The 16,512-nt window shown below is 40.1% G+C and overlaps 1 protein-coding gene across 6 annotated transcripts in view; it reads right to left on the reverse strand.

Moving 5' to 3' along the window:
• Window positions 1–16,512, reverse strand: part of AMPH (amphiphysin) — a 142,760-nt gene that overhangs the window by 38,817 nt on the left and 87,431 nt on the right. For 4 of the 6 annotated variants that reach the window (XM_042043154.1, XM_042043153.1, XM_042043151.1 and 1 more), the window contains exons 4-10: window positions 12,218–12,312; window positions 7,298–7,393; window positions 5,958–6,065; window positions 5,483–5,568; window positions 3,770–3,845; window positions 2,810–2,892; window positions 168–176 (exon numbers count right to left, since the gene is read on the reverse strand). In XM_042043154.1, the coding sequence (XP_041899088.1) occupies window positions 168–176; window positions 2,810–2,892; window positions 3,770–3,845; window positions 5,483–5,568; window positions 5,958–6,065; window positions 7,298–7,393; window positions 12,218–12,312 (553 nt within the window). The remainder of the gene's footprint in view (window positions 1–167; window positions 177–2,809; window positions 2,893–3,769; window positions 3,846–5,482; window positions 5,569–5,957; window positions 6,066–7,297; window positions 7,394–12,217; window positions 12,313–16,512) is intronic. The other 2 variants (XM_042043152.1, XM_042043157.1) reach the window with 1 other exon arrangement.

Consider the following 16,512-nt stretch of genomic DNA (forward strand, 5'->3'; position numbering starts at 1 on the left):
GCTATGAACTACAGTACTCAACGACCACAGTACTCAGTAAGAGCGACTCCTACACATCCTCAGGGAGAGCAGAAGCACTACCTGACTGAGACCATAGCATAAACATGATCCTAATGCGAACACAAGAAAAATTGTTCTTTGGAATGACAAACTTAGCTCACACTCACCACCTCTTTCTGTGGAAATATAAAAAGAGAAAAAATAAGCAGTTATTAAGAAATTTATGTCCCAGGTACAATATTTGCCTTCAGGACAGAGTATTCAGTAGCATACAAGTTTTTAAGATGTTTCTTTTTATGCAGTTCTTTAAAAGAAATATTAGATACTGTACTTGTCTAGTATTAACTTCTCATGCATCTAAAACAGAAAGCTGTTTTATCTCATGAAGACCCACTTGTGAATAGTCTTTTAGAGTATCATCACTAATAATGGAAGTCAAAATCTATCCAGATTTTCACACAGGGCTCTGCAAATAAAACAGCAAAAGAGAGTAACAAAGTAACTTTCAAAACGTATTTTTAGAAAGCTTTTTTTAAGTAAGTTAAGATCACACTACATTAAATGATGTCTAGTAATTGGCAGAAAAAATAATTTTTCTTTTTTCTCTCAATGGAATGAATAATTCAGTGGGAACAAGCATGTGCATGTTGGACATGGTCTAGGAGACAAGGATAAAATACCTGTTGTTTACAAAAAGTGCTTGAAATCTTCCAACACTACATTATTTTACATTCCATAAAAATATTTCACAAATCCTTTATGGAAACATAGTCCAGTTTCTGAGTCCATCCTAAATGGGCCAGAAGTGGTGATGCATGAGCTAACAGCTCCGAAGGCAGTATGTAATATATGAACATGGATTATCGCTGAAATAATCTGAAATACACATTCTAGTGATGTGCTTATAGTTTTGAATTTTGCATTACATCACAAGTTTCAATATTTCATTCTTTGTTCTTCCAAAGTGAGATTAAAACAAATGTAGGAAGATTTGCCGTTATTTTTGATGCAGATGTTAACTTGTTCAGTCAGTCTAAATTGTTGCTAATCTAACTCCATCTTGGGGGCAAATTAGCAGTAACTACGTGAGGAACTAATTTAATTTTTATTTATGCCACAACATTGTCCGGGTTTTGCGTTATAAACCCATTTTCTGAGATTGTGTGGAAAATTACTACATGGGCTGAGCTCTAAATGTGGCACGTGACGAAGGTGTCTAGCAAAGATGAGGGGGTGGAGACAAAGGACATAAGAGTCTCTAAGCAGGCAATCCCTTCAGAAAATGGACACTTCGCCTCACAATCAGGGCAGAAAAAACTTCCACCACGGGGCTGCAAAACACTCCCCCCTCCAGGCGGGGAAACCCCTGCTGCCCGGGGAAAATTCCCCTGACTAGCCAGAGGTCGTCCTCATAGGAGCGGACTATGGGAGGAGCCTCAGCACTAAAAGCATTTAACAGCGCCTCAACCGCTTCCCGCTCCCAGTTTCTCGGCAGGCCGGGCTCGTCTGGAGGTTTGGCTCGTTCGGCCGTCTGCTCGCTTTCTCCCTGCGGTCCTGCTTTTTCCCTGACTGTCTCCCATGTCCGCACCTGCTCCGTCTACCCTGCCTGGCCGCTTCCCCGCAACAGCCCGCCTGCCCCTCGGCCCGAGCGCCGGCTCCCGGCCGTGCCGCGCCGCGCTGCGGGGACCCGCGGCCATCGCAGCCGCGCTCCCGCCAGAGCTGCGCAGCCTCCCCCGACAGGGAGCGCACGCGCCACGTGCCCGTGGATGCCGACGGGGCACCGCGGCACTGGGCTGGTAACATTCTGACCCTGGCCCCCTTCTTCTCTCTGCGTCTTTCTTTTCCCTTCTCTGCTTAACTTTCCGCCTCCAGGTGGACACATATCCTTCTTTATCAATAAAAAGTTCTCAGATACAATATTTGCCTCGTTTGTGCTTGATTTTGTCCGAGAAATCCATTAAAAAGAATCCCCTGCAGTTTCCCTTAGAGTGGAATGCGAAAAGCTGTAACATTGTTAGAATTGCTTCTGACTAGCTGGGATTAAATGGTAATTCAGGCTTTATTTATTAACTCCAAATATCATTGTGTCTTGCTAAGTCTCACTGTTTTACATTTCAACCTTTTCTGCGTATCAGTGTTAGAAATCAAGTTATGGCAGAAAGGCTACATTTGTTGAAACAAAAAGTCAGAAATACCATACTGGCATCCACTGATCTTAAGAAAGCACCATCTGATTTTAAACTCTTTTTGGTTTTGTGCTTTCAAACAAGATTTCTTGAAAGTCTTTAAAAATATGGTATTTTGTGACATTCTCTTTATTTCAGTTTTTCTGCTTTTATGGTGCACCTTCAGATCTTTACTTTTCCCCATAAGCAGAAGAGATAAAAGCTAACGTTCAAAGGTTGGGATTCTCACCTAGCAATAGCTAAAAACATATCTCAATATTTCAAGGCTTTAAATTATCAGAGTTAGCAACATTGCTGTAAACTGTATCTAAGAATAAATGAGCTATTCAGTTGGTGCAAACTGATGTAACAGTCTACAATGAACTTGGCTAAATTGAAACAGCCTTCATTTTTTTTTTTTGAAAGGACTTTCTAGAAAAATAGTCAGTGAAGAGGGAGGCTTTGCATCTTTACTCCTGTTGCAAAGAATTTCATCCCAGATACCTTCATCTGCCATCCTGAACAAGTAATACCTGTTACCATGTCGTGCAGCAATCACTACGCATGGTGTAGGTGATTACTACATATGCTGAGACCCACAAAGCCTACAGCAATGCAATTCATTAAAAAAGCAGTAAATTCACCTTGGTGCCCCTTGAATGGTGAAGGCCTTGTCTGCGTGCTGATCCCCCAGCTTTGTCATCACTTCATATAGTTTGTGACATAACTGTGAAAAGAAAACAGTTGCCTGAGTTCATGTGAACAACTACAGTCATGATTAAAAACACAGGTGATAAATCTGGTCTGATAAATGATAACTTGATAACTTTATGTTACAATATAAAACCTTCCAAAAGTTCTCAGTGCCATATATAGTAAAAGCTTAAGCAGAAACCCATCAAAATCCATAGAATCAAAGATAATAGCAGTTCTTCAAAGACATGAGCTGTTTTTTAGATGACAAGTTCTTAAGTGTGACTGACTGCTATGTGAGCTCTGATGAAGGAGGTTATTCTAAGTTTAAAGCAACATGGGCAGCCAAGAAGATTCATGTTGTCCCCTGAAAAATCTAATCCAAATTTTCACAGAACTTCAGTAAAGTGAGTCTTCAAAAAAATTTTGGTTCCAATTTGAAGGTTGCTATAGATAATACACTACTAAGTATTTAGCCAGGTACATTCAAAAGATCCTCAATGAAACTGCTTGATTTGCCTAACAGTCACACATAAAATACTGCATTGCTGACAATGCATATAGCAGACTTGAAGGGAATGTTTGACATGTTTTTCTTGTACTGATTAAAGCAAAGAGGTGCTTAGCAATTGGACACAGCAAAAATACTGAAGGCAACAGTAAATTATCAAAATAGAAAGTGAATTTAGTTCTACAACTGATAATGCACTGCAATCCAAAATTGTAGGGGCTGCTCCTTCCTTAAGGAGAGAACAAATATGGCAAGTAGAAATGAATATGATGAATATACCACAAATCTGTATCTATGGCAAATTCTCATGTGTGCCTCTGCTAGATTTTTACTGTAAGACATTTGTTAGCTATCATGCATATCATAATCCATTATACATGAGATAGTCAGTTTTACTCACTAAAGCTATTTCCTTGTGAAACTTGGCTTCAAGGCTGGATACATTTTTGAAGGTGTTCACATAGAAACCAATTCGTCTATGAAGGATGGAACAAAGAAAGGAAAAAGAGAATAAAAGATATGTGTGGGAGGGCCACAAACGCAGATTAATTAACTGTCTTCTGGACTACAAGCAACATTCTTGACTATTACTCTTAGCAAAGCAAAGGATGAAATGTCAAAATTTCAGACTAGTTTGTTCATAACTATTTCTGTTTTTGTTGAGATATGTATTTCACACTGTCCAGTGAACCAAGTTGAGACTACTCCACATCAGATGTCTTCACCTTGTTTCAAAGAAGAGTGGAAAAGGATGGTCACAAGTGCAGCACAAGCCCAGGGAAGGCAAGATGCTCTGGGCATCCATCTCCCACCAGACAGCAACTCAACCATTTCCTGAAAGGAGAAAGGTACCACTCTGGCACTGTGAGCCCCTGCGCCCAAATCTTATCACAGCACCAAGGTGATGCAGTTGCGTGTGGGGTCAGCTTTAACGTATACACCTCAGTACAGCCCAGGGGTGGGTGTCCAAAGCTCAGCTCTGAAACACATGCACATGTAGATAAGAGTAAAGAATTTAATATAGACTAGACATTTCTGTGCATGTAGTCAAGAATCTGCTTATTTGGAGTGAATGATTACATACTTCTACATTTCAAAAGTAGAACGTGTTTTCTTAGGTTTTGTTTTATTTTTCCTATTTAAAACTGTCATGTATAATGGCTACCAACTTTTATTAACAAAAATCATCTCTGGAATAAGAATAAGCCTGCAAAATGTCAACTCAATAGATAATTTTCTTCCTGAAGAATTGTAATAACTAAAATAAAGGACTCTGAAAGCAACTGCTTTATAAATTATGCATATTGCTCAAATTAAATTCTGCCTTTCTCTGAAACTAGCTACTGCTTTTTTGTACAAAATTTACTGAAGTAAAGGGGCCCTTACTCTAAATCATTCACATGCAGTTTTACTTTTATTTGGCCCATAAAACAAGTATCTTGAAGTGCTAAGAAGGTTTACACTGAAATATGCAGAAAACCAGCAGGGAAATCCTCTATTGGTCTGAAATTTAACAGGATTTATTTAGAAGGCAGAGAAGACAAAGGATACTTCACATCTCCACTCCAGATTGTCAATTGTTAAAGAACATAGCACACTAATGAGATGCTTATTTTTCTACTGCTTTTGTTCTCCCATTCATATTGTCTGCATTTTCTGTATAAACACAGTTCATGGTTAAACATCCTGACTGAATGACCTATGCCATCAAATCATTTAACATCACAGCATAATCAGTGCAAAACTATAAAATGTGTCTTCTGATATAGTTATAATAAAAAATGACCTATAAGTAGACTCAAATCACCAAGACTACTCTGTCCTCTAGCATAATTATTTACTCATAAAATGGAAACCTTTTTGTACCTCAGAATGAAGATATGATAATGAATCTTAAGTGCCAACATACATTGAAAAAAATAAGCATAAATACATTTACAGCACGTATGTTTTGGAGCACTTGCATACATTTTTCCTTTCATTTTTTCAAAAAGAAAATGGATGGAATCCTCAAGAACCCAGCAATCCATTTTCTATCTGCTCATTAAAATCCCCTCATTCCCTTTCCTTACTCCCCACTTAGGCCTTGCATACAGTATCTCTCTGGGCTTACCGTGACCACAGAGATGGCAACTCTTCTTGCAAGTCAGTGTTAAACTCTTCAAATACTTTCTGTGCTTTTTGAAATTCTTCTTCTGCCTAAACCAAAATGAAACAGGTGACTTCTGAAATCACTATGACATAACAAAACCAAAATTATTTTTGTGTGGTTTTCTTGGTGGGTCTTCTACAATTTTTATAAACAAAGGATGTTATTCAGTCCCACACCATGGAGGCCAAAACAGAATTTGCTGTCCCCTCAGTCTCATCAAGAGAGCAAGTTAGGTCTCAAACAGGACTCCTTTGCAAAAGAGGCTGAGCATGTCTACTACATGAACCAAAGTACTCAATACACATTTATCAGAGAGATTAGAGATACCAGTTTTTCTAAGAGAGCAAAAGGAAGAGAAACTTTGTGCTCTTTGTACAGAAACAAGTGTCACCCAATCTCCCCAAGTCCTCTGCCAGCATGTTTCTGATTGTGCTACCTTGGTAATTCTGCCCTCATCTTTTCTTTTCGAGCTCTGCAGAGCTTCTAGATGATGCCTTGCACTGTCGTAGTCCACTAGCTTTCTGCTTCGTTTTGCAATGCGAGTCTGTACAGGGGTAGAAATGAAAGTAAATATGAAAAGCACTTTTAAAAAAGCCATTTTACTTATGTTGTCAAATTAGTTTCTGACATATTTTTATTCTCCCTTATCTGTTTTTCATATCTGAATTATTATATCATGTAGGAGGAACATGGAAATGGTAAAGAAGGCAAACTAATCACATTATTTTAAATAAGGAATCAATATACGCATAGTTTGGTTCTCCAGAATCAGTGAACCTGTTAAACTCAGGGTCATACCATCTTTTCCCCTTATATATAGTGTGAAAATTCAGCAATTAATGCACTTTTTCTAGAGTTGGAAAACTGCTAAAATACACTTCTCCATATAGTTGTTCTGACACATACCTAAAATACTGGAGTTCAAGATATACATATATATACTTTGATACAGACTTTGCAAAGGTATATATTATATGTAAAATCCACATGCTGAGAGGGAATAAGCACAGTTTGATTTAAAAGCGAGTTTAGGACTGTACATCAGTAATGATGGTATTTTTAAATGATTTTTTCTTTAGTCCTTGATGTAAATTACAAAGAGGATGACTGCGTTACCTATTCAGTTATAAACTATCACAAAAAATTTCCAGCTATGCCCATACAGTCATATCCAAATATAAAAGTCACTACCTCTCACCTATAGAGCTTCTTTATCCTCACACATTTCATTTAGCAGTCATCTCCCTGGACTGCACACCAGGTGGGCATCTGGCAGAGGCTAGAATCTGTATAACATTCTTTCCTGATGTGTATTACAAAATCTTTTTATAACTGATTAAAAGACAGGAACCATGGCTTAGATAGAAGAAAGATACTCACGGGTGCATCTAGCCAATAACAGAAAGCCTGCTTTCCATGTAATTTGTCTGGCATTTTAACCGTTGAAGAGCTTAAGGTGTCCTTATTGAAGTTGGTTAATATTATCTTTATCTCATACCAAAGAAACAGGAGCAGAAAAAAGCATAAAATTTTCCTCTACAAAGGCTAATTTTCTTCCAAGTACTACTGCATGAAAAATGTTTTTGTTCACTTGGAAAATCAGCCCTGCCTAATGTCAGGAATCTACTTACAGAACAACATCTTGTACATCACAGGAGAGCATGACTTCCACCTCACACCCTTTTAAATTCTTTTTGCCTGTAATCTCATTTTCTATTTATTTTGCAACTCAACAGAACTTTAAAACTTGTCCTTTATAGAAAATCATTACTGTACTTTGATATCAGGAAATTGTCCTAGATATGTATCCAGCGTTAACAATGATCCATCCACCAGTTTTTGATGGAAGTCTTCCCAAAGTTCATCACATTTCTGAAAAGGCAGAAAGGAGAAAAATGTACTTAGTAGTTTAATGCCTCTCTAAACCTAGGAGAAATATAAATGTAATTGGTAAAGATTAATCTTTCTGAAGTTTTAAAATGTTCTTTATGGAAATAAATCAGAGTGTAAACATAAGGTGAATGAAAAGGAATACCTTGATTTTGCAAGTTCAATTCACAACAAACTAAGAATAAACTTTATAATTAGCTTGTTATATTCAAATAATGATATTTCAAATAGTTACTGCTATGTGAAAATAAGGATCTCATGTATTCAAGGTCTTCCTCAGGGTTTCAGGTCCCTGAGGGTCAGTAATGCAGAATCTGAACCTGGCTTAGCTCTTGTGTCTAACTATGTTCACTGATGATGAACCTTGCTTACAGAGAAAAGAAGTACAACAAAAAAGAGAAGAGTAAATAAAAAAAGGGAAAGGTCTTTCCATCTCATTCTTTTTGTGCCATTAAGGTACATTTGATGAAATGGCTGATGCAGACAAGAACTCTACCTTGCACTGCTGGAGAACTGGAATGATGGATAGGAAACATCCCAACATCAGCTGGCAAAATAAACAAAATCCACACCCCCACCACCCGTCTCTGCCCTGAAGCTACAGTGCTTTTCCCCAGTCCCCTTTGGAGCTCTGGGGTAGTCACCAGGAGAAACTCGCTGTAGTTTTCTGATTTTTATGAACATATTAATGCAGCTCATGTGACAAGGACCCAATGGGTGAGATTCCTTATTAGAAGCAAATCCTGTTACATAGAGACATAGTGCTTGAGGTCCTGGGTTCTCCATTGCACAAATCATTAGCACATGTTAAACATCCTGATTCCCCCTTTCTCTGCACATTTCAAAAATCACTTAACATCCTCCCCTTTGATGGGAGGGAGGCTAAGGGTTGTAAGCACTGCTCTGTAGGCTGTTATCCTCATTGACAAGTCTGGAAAGCTATTCCCAAGTGTTTTATCATAACCTACTATAGGGCATATTTTAGATGCTGTGTGATGCCAGTTTCAGTTCATTCATTTCCTATTCTAACAGAGTCCCTAATGAATTATTAGAATCTATTAAACGTGCTTAAAAGAAATACCTCATTTATCAACACAGTGTTTAATCACAGTGGTCTACAAAGCACCACAGCATTAGATTGTAGCAAGCAACTGCCAGTCTTGTGTGTTTGCTTTTGTATCTTGCTGATACATACTTCAAACAAACTAAAATAATGGAGGTTTTCTGAAAGCTAATGGATGCAAACAACATTGCTGAAGAATTCCTTTAAGCCATCATCTTTCCTACCACATAGAAGAAGGTCTTTTAAGTGGACCCCTTTTGGAATGATCATTTATATGCTTAACTGAACAGATACATACTCTAGGTTTACTCTAGGTTGAGGGATCACAGAATCAACTAGGTTGGAAAAGACCTTTGAGATCAAGTCTAACCTATTACCTAACACCACTTTATCAACTATAACATGGCACTAAATGCCACATCCAGTCTTATCTTAAACACCTGCAGGGATGGTATGACACCACCACCTCCCTGGGCAGTCCATTCCAATGCCCAATCACTCTTTCTGTGAAGAAATTCTTCCTAATGTCCAGCCGAAACTTTCTCTGCCACAGTTTAAGGCTGAGTCCTCTTGTCCTGTCTCTGGTTGCCTGGGAGAAGAGACAGACCCCCACATAGCTACAACCTCCTTTCAGGCAGTTGTAGAGAGTGAAGAGGTCTCCCCTGAGCCTCCTTTTCTCCAGGCTAAACAACCCCAGCTCCTTCAGCCACTCCTTATAGGACTTGTGTTCCAGACACTTCACCAGCCTTGTTGCCCTTCTCTGGACATGCTCCAGCATCTCAATATCCTTCCTAAATTGAGAGGCCCAGAACTGGACACCGTACTCAAGGTGTGGCGTCACCAGTGCTGAGTACAGGGGAAGAATCACTTCCCTGGTCCTGCTGGCTACACTATTCCCGATCCAGGCCAGGATGCCTTTGGCCTTCTTGGCCATGTGGGCACACTGCTGGCTCATGGTCAGTCTGCCATCAGTCAGTACCCCCAGGTCCCTTTCTGCCTGGCCACTGTCCAGCCACTCTGTCCCTAGCCTGTAGTGCTGCAGGGGGTTGTTGTGACCAAAGTGCAGGACTGGGCACTTGGTCTGGTTAAACTTCATATGGTTGGATTCAGCCCATGGATCCAGCCTGTCCAGGTCCCTCTGCAGAGCTCTCCTACCCTCCAGCAGATTGACATTCACACCCAACTTGGTGTCAACTTCAAATTTGCTAGTGGTAGGCTGTGGCATTTAAGTAAAACCTTATAAAATGAAGGCCTTGTTGCCTTTGTAAAATTACGGCTCAGGCCTGCTACTTCGGCTAGAGAAGGACTGTGAGAAAAATCAGTGAGAAGAAAAACAATTAGTTTTTACCCATGAGAACGTAGTATCAAGAGAAGCAAGAAAGCTAAACAGTAGAAGGAGAAAACAGCAACATATCTGCACCTGTTATTTTTCTGAATGCTTGAATGCTTATGCTATAGGTAGCCAATGGTAGTATATTGAAGTTAATAATAGCCAATGAGTCTATTGTAATAGTTTAGCAGCCAATGAATCTGTAACATGAATGATAACATACAAAAGGTGTATAAAAGAGGCTGCTTTGTTTAATAAACGGCTTTTTGGCCCTTGAAAGAGGCACTGTCTGTGTGTGTCGTGGCCGCCCCAACAGCGACAATAGGCTTGATCCCTTCATCCAGATCATTGATAAAGATCTTAAACAGGACTGGGCCTGACACAGATCCCTGGGGGACCCCACTAGTGACTGGCCACCAGCTAGAGGCAGCACCATTCACCACCACTCTCTGGACCCAGCCATCCAGCCAGTTCTTAACCCAGAAAAATGTGCACCTGTCCAAGCCATGGGCTGCCAGCTTTTTCAGGATTATTCTGTGTGAGATGGTGTCAAAGGCTTTGCTGAAGTCCAGGTAGACACATCCACAGCCTCCCCCTCATCTACCAGGCAAGTCACCTGGTCATAAAAGGAGATCAGGTTGGTTAGGCAGGACCTGCCTCTCCTAAATCCATGCTGGCTGGGTCTGATCCCCAGGCTATCTTGTATGTGCCATGTGATCACACTCAAGATGAACTGTTCCATAATGTTGCTGGGCACTAAGGTCATGCTGACAGGCCTGTTGTTTCCTGGATCCTCCTTTGGTCCTTCTTACGGGTGGGCATCACACTGGCCAGCTTCCAGTCATCTGGGACCTCTCTGGTTAGCCAAGACTGATGACAAATGATGGAGAGCAGCTTAGTAGCTCTTCTGACAGCTCCCTCATCACTCTAGGATGGATACCACCTGGTGTCACGGATTTGTGAGCATGGAAGTGGCTCAGCTAGTCATTAACTGCTTCCTCCTGAGTTCTATTCTGCTCCCTGTCCCTGTCTTCTAGCTTAAGAGGCCATCCGTCCTGAGGACAACTTGTCTTATAGTTAACAATTGAGGCAAAGAAGGTGTTAAGTACCAAAGCCTTTTCCTCATCTTTGGTAACTATATTCCCCACCATGTCCAATAAAGAATGGAGGTTTTGCTTGGTCCTTCTTTTGATATGAATGTATTCATAAAACCAGTTTTTATTATCCTTTACAGAAGTGACCAGGTTTCTAACTGAGCTTTCACCACTTTAATTGACGCATAAATCTACATTTGTGATTATGTACAGAAAAAGCCAGGAGATTTTGTACTATTGCCCATGATTCTCTTATTAAGAAAACACACCTAGAATTTATCTTTACATCTAAGAGAGCTTGAGAGCTGAATTTTGGTCCTTTCATACACAACTACAAATTTCTGAGTGTAAAATCTAACAGTCTACAGATACAAGATAAGGTGCTACAGCAAGATGCAGCATGAGATTTTCCTGCTGTTAAACTTGGAACAATATAAAAAACCTAAACCAATGAAACAAAAAAATATGTAACTTAAATTAGGCTGATTGGAAGTTGGGTGCTTTTAAAATCAAAACCCTAACCCTAACCCTTCACAGCAGGGAAGGGTAGGAGAAGGCAGTCATAGAGAAGAAAAGCAATCTGTACATTGCTCTGTATTCAGGTTGACTGTTAACTGTATTATCAAGGAGGCCTTGGAAACTGAATGCCAAGTGCTTAAAAGCTTCATTGACAACCATTTGCACCTTCTTGTCACCACCATCACATTTGTTGAAAGACTTCCCCCAGAACTGAGGCTGTTTAAGCAGGCAATTCAGAGTTCCTCAAGTTAAATTCCTGCTGTGTTGTCTAGAAAAGCCTATTCTTCTCTAATCACTGAAGGAAGGTAAAAAGTAAAAATAAATAGTGTCCTGAACTCTAATTTGCCCTTAAATTCCATATTCTTGTCAGAGAGGGTTGAATGTCTCATAAGATATCCTGTTTAGTACCACTGGCTCAATATTGTTACACAGCACAAAAGGATAAGTGGATTTGATAATTTTTAACATCCATCTGAACTGAGAATCCTGACTGTAAAATTGCACGTAGGATACCTTTGTACAAACTTGTCAGTCAGATGCTGTCAGGACCAATTCTGCTCACACTACTGTTGATCTCAGTGGGAGCTTATATCAGCTAGTTCATACAACAGACGCTGTAAGTGCTGCATCTGGCCAGCAGGAGCTGCATTTCACAAGACCCATAAATTTATATGCTGAGAAAACAGGATTTAACATGACATGAAGGATTAAGGTCAATTTTGGATGCACACTTCTTCTCAGAAGCTCAGATTAATCCACTTTCTGACAAAATACTTCTTCCCTCTTTCCATACATCTTACCTCTCCAATCATTTTCACATCTTCACGTCCGTACCAGTCTGGCTCATACACTTCATGGAGAGACTCTGTAAGCTTCTTTGAGGCATCTTGCATTCCTGCAATTAGACAGAAAGAGGAACATGTAAGTGCAAACTACAAGAAATAGTTGCTAAATATCTTTATTTTCAGCCACATGTACCCACTATGCTATTCTCTCTGGCAAATTTAGAAAAGAGATACCTGTGGAGCCCAGTGCTTATTTATGCTTGCAACAGGGTGGTGCCTGCAGAGGATTGTGCTAAGCCAAACTGATCAGCCGCTTTCGGAACTCTTGCTACCACAGGTGGGACAAGAACAGGGACTATTGATGGTTATCACTCTGTAATACACAGAGGAGCTGGCTTAAATGTAAAACAGCTTCAATGATATTGTGAGAAAGGGCCTAAATCTATCTTCAGTGAGATCAGTTTGACCCCAATGAATAAAAAACCACCCTCAGTGAAGGCACTGGGGTTTGTATTTTGATACAGCAGGAATCCATTAGATGCTGAATACGGTTCTGAATCCACTGAAACCAAACTCATTTCACCTGACTTTCTAAGAGTTCCAAATAAGTAATTTTAAAATGATGACTTCTTTTTCAACTTCTTTGCAAAATTTGAACAATACTTGAATTTTTTACTTAGCATTAACTTTTTTTTAAGAAGCACATTTTTTTCCTGTAGTCAAATCTGTCTGCTATCTTGAAAATATCTCTAAGCATGATCTTCACATTTAACTGCTCAGTGAATGAATTCAGAAATAACATCAATATTTTTGTTTTCTGCACAGAAACATTAATGAGTGGAATGTGGGGCTAGACAAGGAACGGAGTCCTATGGTGGGACAAGTCCTAAATTCATTTCCAACTTAGGGTGACTGAAAAAGCTTCCTCTACAATGCTCTGTTTTTTTATGGTAATGTACCCCAGTTCTGCTTCCCTGGTTGGCTCCATTGGCCGCTCCACCCCTTGTCACCTTATACGTCATCAGAGTTTCCCTACTGGTTCCCTTACCCTGGCCCCGCCTTTATACCGCCCCTTGCCCTCAGATCATTGGTCCCTGATGCTCTCTCCACTCCACTGTGTAGCCGTGGGTCCACCCATTGTTAACAGGGTATTTTCTCTGCGACCTTGCGCTGGTATGGCTGCAATAAATCTCTCCCGTAGAACCCCATGTGGAGACCCTTCCTGCTCCTTCATCATCGGACTGTTTTGCCAGCTATCCAGTGTGTGTGTATGGTGTGTGCAAGTGTGGTGGCTGCATTGAGTGGCTTCCTCCTGGAGACGCCTTCTACCATCCAACTCCGCCGTGACAGTAGAAGAGGAAGATTAATTTGAGAATTGAATGTGTAGAAGAGCAGACTTGATCTAGTCAGTTGGTATTCCACCACACACTCCCAAAATGCATGCTCCAAATATGACAGGAAAATGAATGCAGGAATGCACACTTCCTAATAAGAAAGTGGTGGTCTATGGAATGGGTAGGATAGGAAAACCGATACTGAAAAAGCTGAAAGTACATGCCTGTTCTTAGTCCTTGAGTACAAAAGAGAGAATGGCATGGGGGAGAACAAGTACAAAGGAAATACTGGTGTTTAGAAGGTACAAGCTTTCACCCTTAAATCAAAAGGTACTGAGCCAAAACAGAATATTTGATCTCTTTGGGGATTGTCTTGGGCATGGTTTTTAATGACAGAGCTCATCTTAGAATATTAGGATAGCACAAGAATTAAGATGTATTTCTTCCTTTTCTCCTTCATGGTTAATTCTTAGGATGATGCATCCCCAGCTAAGAAAATGTTCCCCTGAATAAAAGGGATTTTTTTTTTTTGCCTTAGAAGATACCAAATTACAATAAAATACAGATGATCTTCTTGTATATTTTCAGGCAGGATTCATTTAAAATCTTTAATGCCGCTGCAAATTAATCAACTCAAGAGGTAAGGCAAAACCAACAGAGTATCTCTATGCATAAGAAGGCTGCTTCTCTCCAATCACGGTGAACGTACAGACCATGAGGGTTTGTTCATCCCTGCTCACAGTTGACCCTTTCTGATACCTGAACTTCTGCCCTTAAGCACTCTGCGTGATAAACCTGAAGCAGAGGTCCAGGCAGGCTAGCACAGCTGCTAGATAATCCCTCCTGCAGCTTGCACTCAGCTCGGTCACAGACAATGTTGGCACCTTTTCCTAGACTTTCTTTCTTAAGTACTACAGGACTCTTAGCGTATATCTGCTTAAGAGAATATGTAAAACACACCTAATACGCCATGCTTGAGTCATATCAAAACTGCACCCACTTTTACACTTTTTTCAGTTCTGAGAACTGAATAATCCTTCATTCCACCGCATTCTTGTAAAAAACATCAGTCAAATCCAGCTGCAGTGTCAGGTAAGTGGGCAGTAAAGTATTTGGCTTTTGCAGTCAGGGGCTTCAATCTGAAATTTCCAGGCTAAGACCATCTATCCTGCTCCCCTCTGACTGCATCTATACCAGGTTTACTGCAATACTCCAAATGAGTGAAGAGGTAAATACCAATCCCGTGAATTCTCATTCTTTTTCATGCCTCTGGACATAAACTTACAGTGTCCAATGATTTTTTATTTGGCTGGTTTTCACACAGAATCATTTCTTACACACTGATACCTTTTATGCATTATTCAGCACTAAATTTAAGAGGATTAGTGTCTTAGTTACAGACTGCAGGCTCTCTCTGCTATTTTTAACTGCTATCACTGAGAAAGATAAATTGTTAAAAGCAAGTCATTAAAGTACTAAGAAATGTGAAAAGAATTTTTACTGCTGAGGAACAGTTAGAAATTTATATTTAATATCAATTGTTTCATTCAGTACTACTTGTTGGTAATTGGGTCCTTTATTTAATAACTAAGAGTGCCAAAACATTTGAATCACTTAAGAAAAATGTTGCTAAATAATCCAGTTACTGAAGACTGAGCTTCTCAGATTAAGTGATCCCTTTTTCTATGGGAAAGAGTCCCTGTCCCTGGAGCCCCCCAAAAATTCTAGAGGCCTCTATGTGATAGGGATCCTGGGGGTGGCAGTGCAGAGAAATTCCCATTAAGCACACCAGAGATGGTAGAGGGTAGGTGACTCTTTACCATCACAGTTCCAATGTACTCAAGCCCCCATGGCGAAGGACACAGACCTGGAACAGCATGTTGGCTGTAGAACTCATACTGTGGGGCCTCCTCACTCCCCTGCAGGGTAATTTAGCCCGAATCATGAAGAAATTTTCATTTTCCTGATGGGGTGAGACATCTTAGTCTGGCTCTTAATATTACTTATGTGGTTCTTCAGAGAAATGACCTATCCTGCCATAAGGGTTGTATTTGTTATTGCTAGTAATCCATTAGGGTTTCCACTGGAACAATTAAATAATTTCATAATTAATGAATAAATTTTTCAGAAAGATGATGAATAGTTTTACGGCTTTTAAGAAATTACATTACTGATTTTAAGATTTCTGTGTCTGGAGGATATGTGCTGTTCTATCAGCCACAGACTGACAACTAGGCAGCAGAACTGCTTACAGACCTCAAAAATCTCCCCTCCCCTTCCTGTAGACCAGTTACTCTTTATCGCTACATTAATCCACCTGAAGGGTGTGGTGCTTTCTTTTCCTCATGCAGGACTACTTTTTACCTCTGTCACCTTGCCACCTGCATGAAGATCCAGGTTTATCTTCCCCATCTGCACTGGTACTTGAAAAGAGCTTGGGGGTAGAAAATGGGTGACTGAGTTAGGGTTTCTGTAACAATTGGCCCTTAAAACCTTTCAAGTCCCTTACAGCTCACAAAAGCTTAAAAATAAATCATGAAGTATAAAACCCAGATACATATTGCCATGGAGACTGGAAGAGACACAAGCCTGAGGCATGAGATGACTAAAGCTATGGGGGATAGCACACAGTCTTGTCAGTACAAACACCACTGAGACACAGCAGACATTAAACTATCATGCAGGTGAAATAAAATGGCATGTAAAAGCCATTCACAAGTTCAACAGCTTTATGGCATGGTTCCTCCGAGGCCTTGAATAACCAAAAAGAAAGATCAAGGTCCAGCTAAGGCTAAAAAGCACCAGTGAACAAGAGAAGAAGTCTAAATACAGCAAAAATTCTTTTAAGAATGTGTGATACTAAATCTCAATTGTCAAGTATATTAAAATGAAGGGACAGAGGCTCATAATAAGGCTCAGTTGACTGTTCCTTGCTTAAACCCCCACCTGGGTTCTGTATCTGGAGTCCACAGCGCA

The sequence above is a fragment of the Corvus kubaryi genome, unplaced genomic scaffold (assembly GCF_017639235.1).
Source record: "Corvus kubaryi isolate FWS band 111438036 unplaced genomic scaffold, C.kubaryi_AGA036_p1.0 37398, whole genome shotgun sequence".
In the NCBI taxonomy this organism is placed as follows: Eukaryota; Metazoa; Chordata; class Aves; order Passeriformes; family Corvidae; genus Corvus; species Corvus kubaryi.